This window comes from Papio anubis, chromosome 7 (genome assembly GCF_008728515.1).
Source record: "Papio anubis isolate 15944 chromosome 7, Panubis1.0, whole genome shotgun sequence".
NCBI lineage: Eukaryota > Metazoa > Chordata > Mammalia > Primates > Cercopithecidae > Papio > Papio anubis.
The window spans coordinates 114,424,835-114,447,085 of record NC_044982.1 but is presented as its reverse complement, the minus strand read 5'-3'; the positions used below and the strand labels follow the sequence as shown (position 1 = coordinate 114,447,085).

The 22,251-nt window shown below is 51.7% G+C and overlaps 1 protein-coding gene across 1 annotated transcript in view; it reads left to right on the top strand.

Moving 5' to 3' along the window:
• CCDC33 (coiled-coil domain containing 33) overlaps nucleotides 1–22,251 on the top strand; it is a 120,539-nt gene that overhangs the window by 68,736 nt on the left and 29,552 nt on the right. The window contains 1 exon segment of the mRNA XM_031668480.1: nucleotides 11,509–11,703. Within this exon segment, the coding sequence (XP_031524340.1) occupies nucleotides 11,509–11,703 (195 nt within the window).

Here is a 22,251-nt window from a genome sequence, read left to right as displayed (position 1 = left end):
TATTCCATGTATATTTGATGAGGAGTCACTGCATGTCAGGAACTATGCAAGGCAAGAAGTAGAATTTTGGCTGCCATTGTGGATTGAAATGGGGAGAATGAGGGGTTGGCAGCCATGGACCTCATTCTGCTTTGAGCTCACACCTTCATTGGGCTTGGACATGGCTCTCTAGTGTCTGAGCCCTTTTGGCATCCTTCTCCCTAAGGAATGACAGAAAAGTGTTGAGAATTCATGAACAGGTCAGATGGCATTGCAGCTAAGTCTAAAGGGCCCCATCCCCTTCTCCACCCCTCATTACCACCTTCACTGCAATACCATCATTGTTCTCTATGCAACTGCAAACATTTATGAAGCACCCACTATGAGCAATTGCTGTTCTGGATTTTAGGAATATTACATTGAAGAAGAAGAAAAAAACCAATAAGGCCTTGTCTTCGTAAAGCTTGCGTTCTTAGCAGGGAGTATGGAACAGACAATAAACAAATAGTTCATAAGCAGATATCAGCTAATGATAAGGGGTCTGAGGAAATTCAAACAAGGTCACATGATACGGAGTCCTTGAAGGAGCTATTTGGACTCCTCATGGTAGCTGAGTACAGTTATGAGCTAAGCTGCTATAACAGAGATCAGGTTCCTGCCCCCTTATTGTTGCGCCTAAAGTGTTGCCTGCGACTTCATCATGGAAGGTACCTGGTATTCATCTCTGCATCCTAGACTTCGGGAAGGCAGCGGCAGGGCTGGGGCCATCAACTCTTCCACCCTTTAAATCAAATATTGCACAATGGGTCCAGAAGACACCACCTGACACCTGGAGGTCTTAGAGTCCTGTGGACACTCTAGCTGCCGAGGCTTGTGATAGTGGGCCTCTCAGGCCCCTTATTCACATGGTCAACAACTCCATCCTAGGGGCAGCTCTTTGCACGTGGTCAGACGTGATCAGTGCTGCCACAGAGCGGAAATGCTTCAGGAGAAATGAATGTGCATGCCCTATTTGGGCCCAGCCCCAGCCCGAGGACATAGGGCTTCCCCTATGAGCCTCCATGTCCAGGAGTTTCGGGCACAGGCTGTCCTGGATAATTGGACATTTTGGTGAACACAGCTTCCCCACACCCACCACCCCCACATCACCCATTCTCAGGGCTCTCAGAACCAGCATGGCGAAATTTGCAAATAGGCAGAGACAGAAGATGTCTCTCTCAACAGCCCACCCTGGACGGCAATCTCCTTGGCAGCAAGTGGTCATCCCAGCCTCTTCTCCTGCGCTGCCGTGATGGAGAGCTCACTACCTCCAGGAACAGGCCTTCCCATGACTGAGTGGTAGAAATGGCCACCCTACATTGAGCTCAACCTGCCTCCTGGGGCCCTCCCTCTGCCCCAAGCTCCTGGCTTTGCCCCTGAGGCTGCAGGGCAACCCCAGCAAGCCTCCTACATAGATCCCATAGTCAACCAACACTTTTGAGGGCAGACAAGATAACAAAGCCTGCAGTCTCAGTGAATGGCAAGAGGTGTTGGTCTCTGGTTTGGAATATTGCACTTGAAGGTGGCTGGTTCGTGATAGGTTCATTTTTTACCCTCTGGTGGGACTTCTCTAGTCATTTGCTGCTTAAAGTGATCTGCCTTAAGATGGTTTGTGTGTGTAGGTGAGTATATGAACACACACAGATCACACAAAAACTAGAAAAACATGTACACTCATATACAAAAACATACACACAGAAAACTTCCCTTTATTGCACATTCAGTGGGGGCTGGCCTTTGAGATCGATTAGGCTCTAAAAATCCATGAGTTTGGCTGGGTGTGGTGGCTCACGCCTGTAATCCCAACACTTTAGGAGGCTGAGGCGGGTGGATCACGAAGTCAGGAGTTCAAGACCAGCCTGGCCAATGTCGTGAAACCCTGTCTCTACTAAAAATACAAAAATTAGCTGTGGTGGTGGGCACCTGTAATCCCAGCTACTTGGGAGGCTGAAGCAGGATAATAACTTGAACCTGGGAGGTAGAGGTTGCAGTGAGCCAAGATGGCGCCACTGCACTCCAGCCTGGACAACAGAGCAAGACTTTGTCTAAAAAAAAAAAAAAACAAAAAACAAAAAACTCCATGAGCCTATGGCCACTCCACATACACACACACATAAACACATACACACACACTTTGGTCTCCTCCATTCCCCCTCTGATCTCGGCCTCTTCTCTTTGAAGAGTGTGATGTGGTCCCCGGGGAGTCTACACTTCCCCAGGCAAAGCAGCTTGGCTCTCTTAATGAACTGGTTTCGAGATCCCACAGTATCCTGGGTGCCCTCCAGCTTGCAGCTAGCCTCTTTGAAGTGAGGCCCACACTGACCAGGTTTTCTGAGCTGACCATGTGGATTGGAACCTGGGATGCACGCAGTAGGTGCTCATTGCATCGGTTCCTGCCTCTCTGCCTGGAATGCACCTCCCCATGAGGTGGGACAAGTTCATACCGTCATCTTGGTATACAGCAACGTTTCTCTTCTTGGGTTTAAGATTTGGGATCCATCGCCTTGCCCAGATGGGGCACCAGGCAGAAGTAGGGCCTCTCAGATGGGTGGCCACACCCTCCTCAGCCCACAGCCCCCAGACATGCTGGGAGGACTTGAAACCCCCTGGCTTCCTGGGAGTATAGAGAGGGTACATTTGAGGAGAGGTGGTGGTGACACCTGCTGCCACCACTGAGGGCAGGGGCAGCTGCCATGGTCCCATCTGACCTTCCCCCTCCCTCTTCCCCTCACAGGGAGGGAGTGGGGCAAGTCTTTGATGCTACTCTGGTGGCTTCTTTTCAGACTAGTTACAAAGATCTCTCTGGAGACCAGCCCAGAGTGAGGACGAGTGGCCACTTAGCAAATACAGAGGAGAGGGCAGGGGACAGGCAGCATCACGCTGGCTTCTGAAAAATGTTTATAGATTTTTTGTAAGCCACACATGACACTCCTGGGCTAGTCCTTAGAGAAACCACAACACAAACCTCCCTCCATTTCTTCCCCAAGCACAGCGGCCTGAATGGGCCAGTGCCCAGAACAGGACAGCTGTCTCCTCCACTGGTTCTGCCTTCTGAAGGCTGTTCCCACCCACAAGACTCCATCTCTGAAAACACTACCATAAGGATGGATCCAGAGAAAGAGACCCTTTCCCTGCCACCATCTCACACCATCCCTCATTGCCCTCCCTCCCACACACAAAGCCTCTGCCCGCCTGTCCTCTCATTGCCTCAGGTCAGTTGGCAGGAGGCAGAGGAGACAGATCCACCCCTTGCCCACAGGTGCCCTTTCCCTCACCTGCTCAGGTTCTAGGTCCAGTGTAGAGCTCTTCCCTTCCCATCCAAAGGAAGCTTAGAGCTGGGTGCAGTGGCTCTGGAGAGATTAAAATCTGTACACCTGTAATCCCAGCACTTTGGGAGGCTGAGGTGGGCAGATCACCTGAGGTCAGGAGTTCGAGACCAGCCTGGCCAACATGGAGAAATCCTGTCTCTACTAAAAATACAAAAATTAGCCGGGTGTAGTGTCAGGAGCCTGTAATCCCAGCTACTAGGAGGCGGAGGTTGCAGTGAGCCAAGATCGTGCCACTGCACTCCAGCCTGGGAAATAGAGCAAGACTCTGTCTCAAAAAACAAAAAACAAACAAATCAAAGGAAGCTTAGAATGGGGCGGGAGAGACATGAGAGTCTGTGCTTTCACAAGGCCAACCTGGCCCCCAGGTCACGGACTCTCAGTGTGGGAGCAGGGCTGGCCATCCCACCTCTCCTCCTACGCTGCCATGAGGGAGGCTCCTACCTGCTTTCCAGAATGCCTGAATCTCCCCATAGTGCTCCCTGCCTTGGGGACAATATTGGCCTCCCTTGGTGATCTTGCAACTCCCATGCTCCCCACTCCAGAGAAGGAGCTGAACGGTCCCTCCAGAACAGACACAGAGAGTTTGACAGACTCTACTTGGTCATTTCCCATGACAGAGAGCTCATTACCACCCAGAAAGGCCTCTCCATCCTCTACTAGCTCCTTTCTAAACTTCCTCTGTCTTCTGTCTCTCTTCAGTTTCCTCCCTCTGGCCCTGCCTTTTCCTCCCAGAGGCCCGCTCTAGAGAAGTCAGGGCCTGTGACCATGTCAGCCCTACTGACATTTGCAAACTATTTATGGCATCTCCAGCCTGAACCCACTCTCCTTCCTCTTCCTCTTTGTAGCACTTGGTTTCTGATTATTGTCCTGCTGGTTGCCTCCTCTTGACAACATTCCTCTTAAAGTATCCCCCAAAACTGTGGGGCCCAATCAGCATTAGAGGTAGAGTAGGACCATCACTCCCTCTCTCTGAATACGTTCTCCCCTTTGGTGCAGCTGAAGCCTAGCTTTGGTTCTATTTTAGCATTTATCAAAGCAGTGAGGGTCCGTTTAGAGCCAGAGTCTCACTCTGGCACATCAGTAGGCAACATGTCTGCATCTTGCCTCCCTGCTGTTCTATATTGAACTTAGACAGGGTTTCTCCCCTGTGGTGTTTCACCTTTTTCATCTCAGCCCATATTCTAAGCTTGAGATCATTCTGGACCCTGATTCTATCATGCAACACACAGTCCGATCTGTACCCCCAACCCCAAGCTTCAGGTCATCCGTGGAGGTGGCCAGGACACTTGAAGTGTTGCAGTGTCCACCTTGTAATCCTGTAGACCTGGGCTTGAATCTGGATCTTCCATTTGATCTTAGCCATCCTGAGTTTCACTGTTCTCATCCATAAAAGGGGATTGTAATCCCTACCAGCCAGGAACATAGTGAAGATTGAATGAGGGAGCGTGTGCAGATGCCTAACACAGTATCCTGCAGATGCTCGGTAAAGGATCTCTTAGTGTCGTTCACCCAGGTTTCTGACAAACGTACTGAACTCATCAGGGATGAGGACAGGGCTCCTGGGGGAGGGGAGATGGTAGAGCCCTGTGAACCCATCACTCGGCACCCGCCCCTCATGACAGCTGCTCCACCAGCTTCACATCCATAAAGACATCAGGAGGCCTTGTCAAGTGCTGAAGATAAACATCGCCAGCACCACATTTGGTCTCGCTGCAATTTTCCGAGAATAAAGAAATGGGAAAAGTGACAGACAATCATCTCTCCAGAAGCCAGATTTGCTAAAGTCCTCAATGTACCCTGCCCTGAGTTGGAGGCTGTGGAGCCTAGGAGCTCGCAGGCCACAGTGGGAAGGGCTGGACCGAGAGGCATACTGCTTCCAATTGCTAGTCATTCAGAAGACCTGCTTTAGCTCATCTCAAATGCCTCATCAGGCTGGGCATAGTGGCTCACACCCATAATCCCAACACTTTGGGAGGCCAAGATGGGCAGATTACTTGAGCTCAGGAGTTTGAGACCAGCCTGGGCAACATGGCAAAACCCCATCTCTACTAAAAACACAAAAATTAACCAGGCATGGTGTTGTGCACCTGTAGCCCTAGCTACTTGGGGGCACTGAGGCAGGAGGATTGCTTGAACGTGGGAGGTTTAGGCTGCAGTGAGCTATGATGGTGCCACTACACTCCAGCCTGGGCAACAGAGTGAGACCCTGTCTCAATTATTTTTTAAAATGCCTCACCAACCACAGGACCCAGTGTTGCCTTGAGAATGTGAGCCTACAACTCCCAGCTGCAGATGGAGTATATTAAGTCAGAATGCAGAGATGATTGAGGAAACTGGACTTTGGACACTCCCTTCCCTTACTCTGCTCTCCCTGTGAGCCCAGTGCATAATTGGTAGATTGAAGAAGGGGGAGGGAAGGAATAGAGAGAGACATGGCAGAAGCTTCTAGACAAAACTTCTCAGAAAATGGGAGTTGGTCTTGGGATTCCCCCCTACTCAAAGCCCAACCACCTTAGCATAGACCTCCCTTCAGTCCCTTCAGCCAAGATGTATCGCTGGCCCAGCCAAGGTCATTCATTCATTAACCATTTATTAGATTTCTTTTTTTTTTTTTTTTTAGACAGAGTCTCGGCCTGTCGCCCAGGCTGGAGCACAATAGCATGATCTTGGCTCATTACAACCTCCGCCTCCTGAGTTCAAACGATTTTCCTGCCTTAGTCTCCCCAGTAGCTGGGATTACAGGTGCCCGCCACCATGCCCAGCTAATTTTTGTATTTTTAGTAGATATGGGGTTTCACCATGTTGGCCAGGCAGGTCTCAAACTCCTGACCTCATAATCTGCCTGCCTTGGCCTCCAAAAGCCATTTATTAGATTTCTAACCTGTGCCGAGCAGTAAAGCACCCCGACAGATCACTACCACCCATCTTACGAAGGGTCCTGGTTGACATTGGTGCATTGAGTATACAGAGGTCAGGGGAAGTGTCACAGAAAGGCATGGTTTGAGCTCTGTTCCAAATAGTGGGTTGGAAATTGGCAAAGCAATGGTGCTTCAGGCAAAGGGACCCCCACATGCAAAGACATGGAGGCATGACAGTGTCTGGAGCACATGACATATGGGAACTGTAATGGGCAGTAAGACTAGAAAGCTAGATGAAGTCTAGATTGTAGAAGACCTGGGTGTTAGGGTGCAGGGTGAGGGCTTTGTCATAAAGTGGCAGGAAACTAAGAAAGGTCTTGGAGCAGCAGTAGGATGTGATCTCAACTATGTTGGAAAAGTCTCTCTGCATAAGAATAGAGGAACCCAAGGGAAAAAATTAAATTCAGAAAGCCAGGTTTCAGGGTAGCAAGAGTGAGCCCACAGTCAAACCACTGAGTCACAGGCAGGACTTCCATACTAAAATCCTCAACAGAATTTTTAAAAATTCTTATCAGTGGCTCAGCTCTCTTGGCCTCACAACTTGCTTTGGGATTAACCCTCTAACAAACACCACTTTCTGGCAAATGAATCATGGTCCCACCAAGGATTAACACTGGGGTCCTTCTTGGCTGGGAGACAAACTCAGAGCTTCAAACCACTGCAGCTACAAGAGCATGCAGGATGCCATAAATGAGGCTCGCTATATGCAGGGGAGGCAGCAAGCGCTCTTGGAGGGGCCTGTTGTCTGAGCTTCGCCTACAGCTGAAGAGATAAGAACCTACAACTGCAGCCACAGGAAATGACAAAGCAGTGACTGATCGGGGAGCTGCTGCACAGGGCTCATTACAGCGCTTGCCAGTGGGCGAGACACCCTTATCAGGGAGAAAATTGCATCAGGCCTCCTGAATTACTAGCGATTGGAAGCAGATTTCTTGGGACTCACTTTGTTAGATACCTAATGAGCGGGATACAGGCGGGCAGAGCCCAAAGCCGGCAGGGCGAGGGACAAATGTCTTTGTTAAACAGAATTTGTCAGTTTCCGCTCCAGGCCCCCTGGGGAGGGTTCAGGGCCAGCTAATTGAATTAAGAGCATGTGCGCTCCAGCGAGAAGGCTCAGGGCGGGGCGAGACGCAAGCAGGCCGGAAGGCGGGCACTTTCAGCACCAAGGACAGCAGCTGCAGCCTGGCTAGTCTGTAATTGCGGGGCAGGCTGAAACTGTTGCATTTTGCATGACTGGGGATCTAGGGGATGGAATGGGTAGGAGGAAGGCAGAGGATGTTGTGGGGAGGAGGGAGACAGTTGACCTAAGAAGCCTCAAGCCTGTGATGCCATTGGCCTGGTCTGTCTCAACAGACCCAACTCTGCTAGCAACAGTGAGTGCTGGGAGGAGTGAGGAAGGCGTGTCTTCTCCCCAACCATGGCACTTATATGTGGTGTGGGCAGATGCAGCAACACAGGGAGCAGTGGGCTGAATGCTGGGTCTGAGCTAGTGCGTGGCCATGCATCTCTTTGAGCTTTCAAAGTCAATCTCCAATTACAGTCTTAATGAACCAGGATGTGCTACAGCCACGAAGCCACAGGGACAGGGGCCACTTGTCAGCCCCAAGCTGCCCCAGCAGGCAAGGCTTGTCAAATACAGAAACAAACACGCAGGCTTGTGGGGTGGGCCAGCAGCTCCCACCCTACCTGGAGGAAAGGAGAGTGAGGCAAGGCTGGGCTTGATTAGGAGGAGTTAGTCTAGGGATGAGTTAGTCTCCAAGGCTCTCCCCATCCTTCACTGACTCACCATCTCCTATGGGTTGGCTCTTTCTATGGTCTCGAGCAGCCTGGCCCTCTCTGTGGTCTCAGGCAAGCTCCCTTCCTTGAGAAGCAAGGGGGTGAGGGCATAATTTCCTCCCCCAAATGTGAGCTGATTGAAGCTGTGGAGTCTGGAGATGTAATGCTGACCCTAAAGAAGGAGAACTATTAGGGAGAATTTAGACATGATGGGTCTCTTGGTGCCCCTCACCTCACATGACAAAAGCAACTCCCTCTGAGGTGCCCTGCAGGATCTGTGCTGTTTAGAGGTCTAAAGATTTCACTATAAAAGTTACCTCTCCACCTTGCCTCCAAATCCCAGGCCAGATGGATCCTGGCAAAGTTGAATGGGACAGGGGAATGGGAAGGTGGGCAGAGACATGCAGGGTGGGGAGGTACAGGCATGGAGCAGCCATGGGAGCAGATCCTGGCCAGGGTCAACCCCAGGGTAGGGCAGGACAGAACCATTGAGTCTGGCAGGCACTACAGGAAGGGTGGCTGAAGCAGGGATGGGCAGGATAGACTTAAAGTCCATAGATACTCTGCCTTGCCTGCCCTCCTTCCCAGAGCCCACCCCCACATCACCCCCTAAGAGACTGATAGGGTAAAGGCACTGGTCTGGACTGAGGGGTTGTTCTCACCTTTATTTTAGCTTTGTGATGAAATTAAATGGATTATACATGGTAAATTTCAGAATCCACATAAAAGTACCTGGTGAGTGCCCAGCTCAGCTCTGACCAGGGGCTCAGTAAACATCAGCTCTGGGTTATTGCATTGACCCATCTGGTGCTGGGGCCACACTGAGTGGATGTCAGGGAGACAGGCTGTGGGGGAGGGAACTCCCTTGCAATTGTCCCTGCTTTCAGTACTGACGGGGGCACCTCTAGAGACCTCTCCCTTGATTTCATTACTTCTACTTCCTCTCCTAACTGGATTAGATGGCAGTCTATGAAATCCAGGGCATGGAGATTGGCTTTCTGCCTGGAAATGAGCAGAAATGTCATTATAGGTCCTGAATCAGCATCTCACCCCAGCCCCAGGGGCCACCTGGTCAATGGGAAGATGGTCTTTGCCCTGTATTTATGCTTTCCTTCATTCTCTCCTGCATTCATCCATCCATTCATCCACCCACCCATTCATCCATCCACACAATACACATTTTGTAGCTCTTCCTCTGCAGTCAATCTGGTGTTCAGCTGTTCTGAGAAGGAGACAGATGTGGTATTTTTTCCTATCTAAAACACATGGCCCAAAAACCCTAAACCATCTGACTCAGATGCTACCCTGGGTGTCTTCACGTCAGTGGGGAACCTCCAAGTGAAACCCGCCCTCCATGAGCCATAGCTACTGAGAGGACCAGGTGGGAGAGACCGCCAGGCCTGATGCCCACAGACAAAACAGGCCCAGGAGTCTTGATCATGAAGTGCAGTAGGTAGCCTGCCAAAATCAGCCTCAGGGTCCCCCAGTGTCCCACTCTTCCCATTCCCACAGTCTTGTTATAGCTGCTTTCTCTTTGGCGTTGTCTAGTTTGCACCCATTTGATGGGGAGTTGGGGGATATAGAGCCCAGACTTAGCCAAATACCTGTGTGTACTTGTGTGACTGTCCCTTACTCTATAGACATCGCCAGAAACGTCTTCGCCTTAATGAATTTCTGCACAGCAAAGTTTATTTGAAAGTGGCATAAAAGAATAATTACTTAAAGAATTTCAGCGGTAAAGTGAAGGGTCCTTGTCCCAATTCATTGAGTTAGTATGCATGGACTTTCCTATAGAAGAACCACTTAAAAAGAGGCCCACCTGCACTCATTCCCTCTCTGGTTGTTCAGGGTCAAACACCAGGGCACCTCCAACTCTGAGCGCATCTGTACGAGTTGGCAGTGTGCCTATTGCTCTATTTATTTCTAGCACAAGACTCCAGACAGTGGAATAATTTGTCTGCTATGCAGCCAAGAGAGGATTCCAACAGCTGGTGCAGGGTGGAACTGGCTCACCTTTGAGGGCCCTGAAAACCCTAGGACTGCATGATTCTTTGAACAATGAGTATGTTTTAGAGATAACCATGAATTTCCAACAGGGCTTTAAAGTAACCCCTCCCCAAAGGGAGCACAGACATGTCCCTAAGCCCAAGGAACTTAAAGTTTTATTTAAAAAACAAAAACAAAAATAGCAGCCAGGCACAATGACTCATGCCTGTAATCCCAGCACTTTGGGAGGCCGAGGCGGGCAGATCACAAGGTCAGGAGTTCGAGACCAGCCTGGCCAATATGGTGAAACCCCATCTCTACTAAAAACACAAAAATTAGCCAAGTGTGGTGGCGGATGCCTGTAGTCCCAGCTACTCAGAAGGCTAAGGCAGGAGAATCGCTTGAACCCAGGAGGTGGAGGCTGCAGTGAGCTGAGATCATGGCACTGCACTCCAGCCTGGGTAAGAGAGCAAAACTCTGTCTCAAAAAAAAAAAAAAAAGAAAGAAAGAAAGCAAAGAAAAGAAAAACAAAAATAGCTTAGAGAGCAACATGAAAGCACAGACAGCCAACTGCTAGATCAGAAGAACCCAGAAAATCTACAAGTCAGTGTGAGCTGAGATGTCCAGGCATCCTTGGGTGGTGGGGAGGCTGGTATTTGAGTGGCATCAGACTTTAGACACATGAGAGTGATAATCCTGCCAAGGGAGAAGGAGAACAGGAAAAGAACATGGAGGGAGATGAAGGCTCATCAGAATATACAGAGAGGAGAGACTCTCTGCTTAATGGGTGGTAAGATTGAAGGATGATAGAGGAGATGAAATGGAAAATAGGTCTACATAGCAAAGGGTGTCAAAAGAGTAGAGGATTTTAGAAGCTGTTGTTGCTGCACCAAGTTTGGGTGTCAGAGATGGCATAGTTCATTTATTCTTCCACCAAAAATGTATTGAGTGCCTACAATGAGCCAGACACTAGGGATAGACAAGGTTCCTTGCTGACATGGGACTCATGGGGAGGCAGTTAAGAAGTAAATGCATTTTTAAATTTTCTGGTAGAGTAAGTGCTATGAACACAGTAAAAGGGGATAAATGAATAGAGAGTATATTGAAACTGGGATTACTTTAGATAGAGTGGGCCTCTATCTCAAAGGGCAGGAACCCTCTGAGCAGGTCACATTTGGGCTGAGACTTGAATGATAAGAAGGAGACAGCCATGTAAAGATCCCTGAGGACCTCCAGGAAGAGAATAGTAAATGCCAAGGCCCTGAGGCAGGAGAGAGCTTGGCTTGTTGGAGGAACAGCAAGGGCCATGTAGTTGGGGCCCAGTGAGCAAGGGGTAGATGGTAGGAGGTGTGCACGGGCCAGCCATGCAGGGCCTCCTGAGCCATGAGGAGGAGAGGCTTGGGGTGTAGAAGGTGTGCTTATGGTAGATGGGCAGAGAGAAGGAGCCTGTTCCAAAGTTTCTCTGCACCTTCTCTTCTCAGAGACCAGAAAACTTCTTGACACCAAACAACAGCAAGGCTCTTCCTACCTTGGACCCCAAGATCCTAGATGAGAAGCTGGGAACCATCCAAGAGTCCTGGTCCAAGGACACAGTGAGCTCCACAATGGACTTGAGCACGTCCATGCCACGGGAAGTAGAGGAGGAGCCTCTGGTGCCTGAGACATCCCGCGACACAGTGAGTGTCTCTCCCCAGGTGGGAAGGGCCGGGGCAGTGATGAGGCCATGGGAAGGGGACTTAACTGCCATCTGCAGGACTGGTTCATGCCTCAGGTGGCCAGCAGACCTCCCCTTAGGCACACTCTGCATGTGAGTTACCCCGAAGTCAAACTGCTGGGAGCTGTGGCTTCTTCATTTGCAGGGTCTCTTCACCTTTTGAGTGGAACTCCCGTGTAATTTCTTTCAAAACAAACATGCAACACTTGGAAGCCAGGGTTCCATTTAGGTGTGTAGGCATCAACCCAGAACTTCCTGAGGTGCACGGCCACTGGGTAGTGGGAAGCACCTTTAAGAGATTCATTTTCACTTATAACGGGAGAAACTGGGAATCAAAAAAAGAGGACACTAGCTGGTCATGGTGGCTCACACCTGTAATCTCAATACTTTGGGAGGCCAAGGCGGGCGGATCACCTGAGGTCGGGAGTTTGAGACCAGCCTGACCAACATGGAGAAACCCTGTCTCTACTAAAAAAATACAAAATTAGCTGGGCATGGTGGTGCATGGCTATAATTCCAGCTACTCAGGAGGCGGAAGCAGGAGAATCACTTGAACCCGGGAGGTGGAGGTTGCGGTGAGCCAAGATTGCGCCATTGCACTCCAGCCTGGGCAACAACAGTGAAAATCCATCTCAAATAATAATAATAATAATAATAGAGGACACCAATTTTGGTGACAGAGTCTGTGCTCAGACTCAGAAAGGGCTGGTGGAGGTGGCCAAAGTGACATCCTAATTTGCTGAGTCAGTGCTGGGTCTTAGCCCTTGATGCAGAGCGCTAAAGAATGGGCTACCAAAGAGACAGTCCAGGGAGGTGCTACCCAGTAACCATGGCTGAATTCTTGGGTGGCTTCCTCCCTTCTTCCACAGCGGGTCCCATGGGGAACGCTGCTCTGGAAGATCCTGAGAAAAGGCCCCAGACAAGGCCACCAGTCCATAGGGAAGTCCAAGCCATCCCCCTCCCAGGACCTGACCTCCTCCACCAACAGCCTCCTCATCTTCCCCTGGCACCTCTGCACCTTTCTGGAACGTGTCCCATCAAACGAATAGGAAGGCTGGCTGTCTGCTGGGCATGCCCAGGGTTCTTCCACATGAGCACCCCTGCCCACCTGGGAGCAGGGCCGTCCTGCTCATGCACCACAGCACTCATAGGCCATCTTTATGATTTCTTCCTGTCACCTCTGGCTCTTGAGGAAACAGCCCTTGGGATCAACATCCAGCTCAGCCATAAACTGCATTGAAAATTTAAAAACCCTATCTTTGGAGATTTGGGGCAGCATGAATAAGCCACTTCCTCCTGCCCTCTCCACATCCTGGCCCCGTGGTTCCCCCTTCTTGTGCCTCTAAGCAGAGGTAGTAAAGGAAGAGAGGCCAGGTGCATGGCCCACATCTGTAATCTCACCACTTGGGCCGGCTGAGGTGGGAGGATCACTTGAGCTCAGAAGTTTGAGATCAGCCCTGGCAACATAGTGAGATCCTGTCTCTACAAAAAATTCAAAAAATTAGCCGAATATGTTGTTGCATGTCTGTAGTCTCAGCTACTCAGGAACCTGACGCAGGAGGATCACTTGAGCCTGGGAGGTCGAGGTTGCAGTGAGCTATGATCGTGCCACTGTACTCCGTCTTGGGTGACAGAGCAAGGCCCCGTCTCAAGAGAAAAAACAAAAGAAAAGAAAAAACAGGCCAGGAAAGAAAGAAAAAGGAAGGTGTCATCACAGGGAAAGGCACATGGGAAGGGAGGAGAAAGAAGGCATTCCTCCTCAGCCTCAGCCCTGCGGAGGGCTCAGAGCAACCTCTCCTGCTCAGCTGCCCAGGAGGGGCCAACCAGCCAAGCCTCAGCCCTCCCCAAGCTAAGCCTCCACCTTCCCCCAGGGATGCAGACCTCAGCCCCTGGCTCACACTACCTCTGGGAGCAGGAGCCTCAAGCACCTCCTGGCTGGACAAGCCTCTCACATCAGTCACTTGGGCACTGACACAGCACAACCAAGGAGGAGGAAGTACCCAGCCCTGCTCCTGGTACTGGGCATGGCAGGGAGTCCTTCGTTTGCAGTCTGCTGGTAAAGCATCCAAGGTCTGAACGGAGGTCAGTAGGTCTGAGAGTCTGGATTATTTGAGAGAAACCAGATACAGATGTCTTAAGACCATGGATTTGTTTGTGGGAAGTGAGACACAAATTGTGGGGTGGGTTGGGTTGGAGTGTGCACTGTGCTTATAAAATTTGATGATGATGATGATGATGATGATGATGGTGATGATGATGGTGATGATGATGGTGGAGGAGGAGCAGAGAGGAAAAAATAGAGTGGAGGAAGAAATGGCCTTTAAATATAGAATGGATCTGAGAGGTGGGCAATATAAACAGTGTTTTCAACATCTGAAAGAATATTAGAATAACATAGGTAGCAGGCAAGTCTTGATTTTCTCTTAAGAATTAAACCAAAAGAGATGGGACCAGGCTGCAGCTTGAGAAGTCAAGGTTAGCCATTAGGAGGAAGTGTGTTTTGGGTTTTTGTTTGTTTGTTCATTTGTTTGTTTTTGAGATGGAGTTTCGCTCTTGTTGTCCAGGCTGGAGTGCAATGGTGCGATCTCAGCTCACCACAACCTCTGCCTTCTGGGTTCAAGAGATTTTCCTGCCTCAGTCTCTTGAGTAGCTGGGATTACAGGCATGCGACACCATGCATGGCTAATTTTGCTTTTTTTTTTTTTTTTTGAGACTGAGTCTCACTCTGTCACCAAGCTGGAGTTCAGTGGTGCAATTACAGCTCATTGCAACCTCCGCCTCCCGGGTTCAAGCAATGCTCCTGCCTCAGCCTCTCGAGTAGCTGGGATTACAGGCACGTGCCACCATGCCTGGCTAATTTTTGTATTTTTAGTAGAGACGGGGTTTCACCACGTTGGCCAGGCTGGTCTCGAACTCCCAACCTCAGGTGATCCACCTGCCTCGGCCTCCCAAAGTGCTGAGATTACAGGTGTGAGCTACCACGCCCAGCCAGGAGGAAGTATTTTTAAGCAACAGTAACCATTGTCAGTGACAGAGGAGTGAGGAGAGAAGGAAGTGGCCTGAGCGTGCTAGGCCGGAGTTCTGGGAGGCTCTGAGTGATACCTAATACCCACAAACTGCAGAGGTGTTGTGAGCTGGGTCTGATGGAGAACTCACTCAAGCATGCCCACCCTGGGCATCACCTCCAGCATGCCCATCAGTGGCTCATTCACCCAGAGAGAGTGTTCCTGGTCCCTCTACCCTCCCTCTTGCTGGACACCAGGTAAGGCCTTAAGGACCGGCTGCTAGCCCCGGTTTGCTATCGGGTTAGGGCCACTCAGCCACCACCATCCAGCCCTTGAACTAAAGAGCTTATTTTACTGACTTACTCGCCTCTAGGCTCCAGAGCCCTGCCCAGGGCTGGCCCAAGACAGATGTTGGTAAATCCTAGTTGGGAAATGGAATAGAACCCTGGCTGGACAGCAAGAGAATCAGAAAGAACCTTAGAAAGTATCTAGACTGATTCTCTCATTTTACAAAGGGTGGCAATGAGGTGGCCCAGGGATGGGCAGGAATGGGCCTGCCCAAGGCTTCCTGACATGGCAATCTCATGCTGCCTTGCATCCAGCCAAGGAAATACTGGATGCTACAGAGGCCTGCATGCTCAGTCGACCTGGCACCATGGGGTCCCCCAGAGACTCACAGAGTATCCAGGGCAGTGGGTATGTCCCTCTCCCTTACCCATCCCACTCTGTTCCAGGCACCCCGCCCCTCTTTGTTCCTGACTCTTGACTACGTCCTTGTTTATCCTCTTACCCCTGGTTCGGTTCCCCAACTCATTTCTCTCTCTCACTCCCTCTCTCACTCGCCTTCTCGTTCTCACTCTCTCACTCTCCTCAGATTTACCAGGCTGGCTATTTCTACCTCTGACACTTTGCCCTAGAGGGGGCCTAGAAACCCAGCCCCCAGCCCCAGCTCCTACCCACTGGCCAGAGCCCAGAAGGATCATAGCAGGACCCAGACACACATGTTCACGTGGCCGGTAGATCCCAGTTACAGGCAATAGAACGTGGGTGGGTAGCAACAGTGTACGGCTCCATGACAAGCACAGGTAGCCTAGCTGTGTAGCAATGGGTCACTGTTCCATAGCAACCAAACAAAATTACATAGCAATGGATGAACTCAAGCGACCATGAGGCACAGTGACAAGCAGTCGAACATGGCCATGGAGCAGTGGAGTGTCGTTGCATAACAATAGACCCAAGCTGTAGAATCATGTCACACAGCCCTGCACTGCAGGAGGGTGCAATCATAGGAATGAGTACGGAGCACAGTGTGGAAGCTGTGGGCAGACGTACAGAGTAGTAGCACTGGGACACAACTGAGTAACAATGGCACGGTCACAGTGTGTGCGGTTCCTGGACACGCGGCCAGGGAGCGGTGGCCGGCAGCAGGTCCCAGGGCAAGCAGCAGGCACCAGTGACATGGCAGTGGTTGCATAGTAGCCGAATGAAGAACTGTCTCCCTCATGCTGGGCCGTTGTCTCCGGCTGAGCCTCTTGGCCTCCCCTGATTTCCGGAGTGTGTTTGTCTATATCCAGTCTCATCATGCATTCCCCAGAGCCCGAAAAACAATTTTATCTCTGATTCCCTTCAGATCCTACTTCAGCTTAATAAGAAATTGAACAATTTTGTGGAGAGAAAGGCACCTTGGGAGTGGATGAGAGTGGAGAAGAGGAGGTCTATGCCTCTCTGTGCAATGCTGCCTGCTGCCCCTGGTCCTGCCTGTCCCACCCCCATGGTTCACTAAACCCACTGCGTCTCCCTGCCCCTGGATGTGCCCTTGATCTACCTCATTTCCAGGCTGCAACCCAACCATTTCTTCTCACCTTGGAACACTTAGTTTTGATGCAGGCTTTCAAGTTCCGTGTGGTTAACATGGTTCAACACTCTGGTCCTGGGTGGACCCACCGAGGTCAAGTCCCATGGGTATGGTCTTGGGTCGAGCAGGCAGAGGTAGAGGAAGCCTTATCTCCCTTCTGAGCAGCTCAGAAAGCCATTGGGAAGAGGTGAGCCTGTAAGTGAGTGTGAAGAGTGAGGTGCTAAGGTTCATCCTGAACACAGCAACTCTCCAAATAGTCAACAACCTGCGAGCATCTGCCCTCCACTCTCTGGGCACCCTGAGCCCACCTCACATGGAGCCAGGCCATGTCTCCCGATGCCAGGAGGGGAGCAGGTAAGGCAAGGGGGCTCCATGCCACCTCTAGATGGACCAACTTCCACCACAAAGGGCTTCTGAAACACCCGCCATGTGCCTGGACTCCCCATTCCTCCAGTCCATCAGAAAATCAGAACTCTCCACCCTGCCATGTGCCCAGCCCTGTGTCCAGCTGGGGCAGGGACATGGGGACAAAGAGATCAAGGACCTCAGTTCTGAGAACTCCCCAGTGGACAGGAGCAAGCCATACCCAGAGAGACGATTAGTGGCATAGAGTAGGCACACAGTAAATATTTGGTGGTGGATGAACAGGCAAAGGAGGGGCATGGTAGGGACAATGTAGATTTTTAACTGCCACACTTACCCAGCACTCCTGGACACACCTAGTGAGCCCTCCGTGAATGAGAGAGAGTTGGGGAGGTGGTGGATAGGGGGAGAGGCAAGCAAGGAAGTCTTCCTGGAGGAGGCAGGCTATGCTTTGGATAAAGAAAGGCAGATGTGCTCATTTACTATGAAAGAAGTGTGTATTCAGTGTTGTTTCCAGCACAGAAATTCAAGGACAGGGTCACTTCCCTCCTCTTCCTGTCTCTCTCCCTGTCTCTCCTGCTCTCGCTCTCTCTCTCTCTCTCTCTCTCTCTCGCCCTCCCCCGCTCTCTCTCTCCACCTCTCTCTCCTCTCTCTCTCTCTCTCTCTCTCTGACTCCTCTGTTTCCCTCCCTCCTTCTGCCTTGCTCAGAGGAGATTTGTGGCAGACCAGAGGGCCCTCATACCAGGAGATGAATAATTGACAAGGGTTGTTAAAAGATTCAGTGGAGTTTTTCCAACCTCCTCACGCTGGAATAACTCATTTCTTTCATTCTGTCTTTGAAAGCCTTTCCCCCCTCCCTCCACCTGTCTCCTCCACATCCCCGCCCCCTCTGAGCATACCGCTTTTGTTTCTCTTCCTTTCTTGAGTCTGCTAGACCCTAGAACGATTCAGCCTTAATCCCTCAGTTTCTCTAAATCCCCTTCCCCAGCTGCCCCCACCCCACTTACCCTGCTCTGGAGGTGTAGGTTGACCAGCAGAGACAGCCCCAGATAATGAGCACAGAGAGGAAGGAGGACCAGGGAAGCTGTGGCCTCTGTCAAGTCCCACTGTGCCAGAGGTGGGCTCGGTCCTCAGGAAGGCAAGCCTCCCAGCACAGGGACCCCTTTCCTCGCAGGCAGGCAGAGAGGTGCTCTGGGGACTCTGGGTGACCATGTGCCTTGGTTTCTCCATCTTAGCATGGAAGAGGTGCTTGCCCTACCCTACCTGCCCCTCAGGATCAGATGGGAGAGGTGAGGCCCCCCAGAAACGGCGGCTGGCTGTGTACCAGAGATACCCTGAGCCTAGTCCTTTCTGTCCGGCTGGCATGGCCCTGGGGTGACCACCTATCCCTGCCTGTCCAAGACTGAGGGGTTTCCAGACTATGAGGTGTTCAGTGCTTAAACCAAGACAGTCCCAGGCAAACCTGGATGGTGGCCACCCTACATGGCACAGAAACCTCCCCTGCCCCAGGTCTGCCCCACTGGAGGTTGCCACACCCTCTACCCTGTCAACCTCCCTCATCCACAGGGCACACCCCCCTGCCTAGCCCGGCCCAGCTCCATGCTGTCCCTGCACTCACAGTGCTCCCACTGCTCCTGGAAGTGACCTTGAACTTCCTTCCCCTCTCTGGGCCCCAGTTCCTGCCTCTGACAGCACAGGAGGTTGGAGCAGATGTTCCTGAGTGCCCTGGGGCTCCTGCACTGTGGCTGGAGCCTTGGTCCTGCCCCCAGGCCCACACCCAGGATGGGGTCAGCAGCCTGGTGAGGACGTCAGCAGTCTGACCCGGCCTCCACTCCTCAGCACCACCTGGTGGAAGGTGATGAACTCTGAGCAGGAGTCTTTTGAGGCTGCCAGCAGCAGTCACTAGGGAAGGGACTCGGAGCACCCCTGCACACTGCCCACATTGGTGGCAACAAGCAGCAGGAACATCCGCCTAAGGTGGTGACATTGCAAAGCCTCGGGAGCCTGGGATTGGCACTCAGGAACAGGAATACGCAGGCCCCCCAGGGCCACTGGTTCAGGCACCAAGCCCAGCCTGGGAGCAGGGTCACCCAGGGCCTGGGAGTACAAGAGGACCCAGGCACCAGATCCTTTGGAATCAAGAGAGACTGAGGAACTACGAGAGAAACAGGGAGTGAGACAGAGACAAAGAGAGCAGAACCAAGCAGGGTCCACCCAATGGCCTCCAAACAGATGCCTCTGACTCAGTGTCCCCTTCAGGCCATCCCACACCAGCCACAAGACATGTTCCCAAAACACTGGCCACCCCAGCCTTCCTGCTGCCCTTCCTCAGTCTCCATAGCCCCTGACTCTACTGCCCAGCGTGACTACCCCATTTGCTGGGTTTGTCCTCTCTCCCAGTCACCTCTCCAAGCATCCCTGTTCTGTGCAGCACACACTCACGAGCTCCTACCCAGGCCCAGCTCCCTACAGGCAGGAAGTCTTCTCAGGGCCCCAACCCTCCTCAGCTCCTCCCCTGCACTCTTGCAGGCCCTCAGCTGGGAGCACTGCATGCTGACAGGGGCTGGAGGGGGTCCTACAAATAAATACTTAAGACGGGGCAACAGACCTGAGCCATGGCTGAGAACACTCACCAGCTCTTCTCCCCTTCCTGTCCCTCCCCCAACTCTGACCTTTTCCTCTCCAATTCCTAAACACAATCACATACAGTGCTTACCAAGCATTTTAGCAAGGAAGGGAGGGAGGGGAGAAGAGTAGAAAGGAAGAAATAAGGATCACATCCCACATGTGTCTGTTACCTCCCTCTGCAGACCCCTTCTCTCATCTGCGTAGCTCTTGCAGGTTTATGTTCCAACTCCACCACTCTGGAGCTGTGTGACCTTGGATAAATCACTCCACCTCTCTGATCCTGTCTCCTCATTGTTAAGTGGAGGGAATATTGTCACCCTGTCCACCTCTTGAGACGATGGGGAGGATTAACAAGAGAATGAGGGGCAGTGTGTTGGAAACTGTAAAGGGCTGTCCACTTTACAGGAGTCTTAATAGTCACTGTGTTCGTGGGGCCCTGTGATCAAGGCTGAGTATAAAAAGGAAGCAAAAATCCCCCAGGCCTCTCCCTCTGACCCTTTCTCTGGCAGGACTGTTCCCAGACCCCTGACCCACTTCTCCTCCCTCCTTCCCCCATCCCTCGGAGTCTCAGCGGGCCATTCTCCTTCTCCATCCATCACCTGAGACTAAAGAGATTAATAAACGAGACTCATAACTCAGCTACTGGGATGCAGCAGATATTTACGGCTCCATTTCAATTTGCAGAGAGATTAAGTGTTTGTCGATTTATTGTCTCTTGGTGTGTGCAAGCGGCTGAGCAAGGCCCCCTGCAGGCCAGTCCCCTCCCCCACTCCACATGCGCTGCACATGTGTGTGGGCTCCTCGACTCCCACCCCCAGCCCCCGGCCCTGGAGCTGGTGGGGAGCCTGGTGCTGCTCTGCCAGGCAAAGCTATGGGCCACTCCGGTGGGCCTGTCTTCCTGACCGACTTGGCCAGGTACCTAGGCTGATTTAGAGGGCCGACTCACACTCCTCCAGCCTTGTCCCTCCCCACCTGGCCAGGTAAATGTGCCCCAGATCCCAAGCTCCACACTTCTAGAACACTCTGTCAGTACCCAAGACCCCCAAATGGGCCTGAACCTGCTTCTTCTTCCTCCTCCTCTTCCTCCTCCTCTTCCTCCTCCCCTTCCTCTTCCTCTTCCTCCTCCTCCTCCTCCTCCTCTTCTTCTTTTCTCTCCTCCTCCTCCTTCTTCTTCTTCTTCTTCTTGTTTTTTGAAATAGCGTCTTGCTCTGTTACCCAGGCTGGAGTGCAATGGTGCGATCTCGACTCACCGCAACCTCCACCTCCCAGGTTCAAGTGATTCTTCTGCTTCAGCCTCCCAAGTAGCTGGGATTACAGGCACCCACCACCAGGCCCAGCTAATTTTTGTATTTTTAGTAGAGACAAGGTTTCACCATGTTGTCGAGGCAGGTCTCACACTCCTGACCTCAAGTGATCCACCTGCCTCGCCCCCTCAAAGTGCTGGGATTACATGTGTGAGCCACCGCGCCTGGCCTGAACCTGCTTCTGAGGACTACGCAAGCTTAAGTCTACACTTCTAAGGGTTGAATACTTTTGCAGGGGTGCACCCTGAGGCCCAAGAAGCAATGGCTATTTGCAGAGGGCACATGCTGGGAGCCTCCATTTCTGTTCTTGTACTGGGCACTACAGACATTAGGGATGGGCCTGGAGAGGTGAGGCGTCCATAGAGAAAGCCCCCCAGCCCAACTGAGGAGAAGTCTGCAAAGGCCAAGGGAAGTGAGACAGCATGAAAAGGAGCATCACCCCAGGGGATAAGGGGGAAGTACTGAAACGCCAAGGATGAGCAGTGCTTTAGGAGCCAGGAAGGGGCCACATGAGCACAGGTGGCAAAAGTGTCTAGTGCCCCCAACCTCCGCAGACCCCCAGCTGTCTCTCCCTTCCCTCTTGACTTTGTATTCTGGCACATGCACCTACTCATTCATTCATGCATTCATTCATTTGTTCAACCAGGGTTTTGAGCATCTACTCTGTGCCAAGTCTGGTTATCTTGCCTCACAGATTCCTCCACTCATTTGTGCAGCCCCAGCAGGCATGAGTCCCATTTCCACCACCCAAGAGCTGTGTGGCCTTGAATAAATCACTCGACCTCTCTGATCCTGTCTCTTCAATGTTAAGTAGAGGAAATACTCTCCCCACCTCTTGAGGCTTTTGAGAGGACTAACAGGAGAGTGGATGGCAATGCATTGGAAACTGTAAAGGGCTGTCCACTTCTGCACTTTGCAGGAGGCTTGTTAATAGTCATTGTGTTGGTGGGATCCCTTGAGATCGAGCGGAACGAGGGGAGGCAGCACAACTCACCCAGGCGTTTCCCTCTGACCCTCTTTCCAGAAGTTCACTCCCAAGATATGTGACAGTCACATAAAGATAAGGGTCCGTACAAAGGTCCTTGTCCTCAAGAAGTCCCAATTCAGCAGGGAGACTCATCAAGAATGGCTGGAGGAGGGAGTGGTCAGGACTGGGGCCCAGGGTCCTCAGGGGATTGTGGGAGCTCAGAGGGGGTCTACCTAATCGTAACCCCCATCCACTCCCACCCCAGGCAGGGCACACTTTCTACAGAATGCCAGGGTAGTCTGCAGATGTCACTGTGATAAGCAAGAGAGAAAAGTCAACCAAGCGGCAGTGGTGGTTAGTAGGAAACCATAACAGATCTTTGATTCGT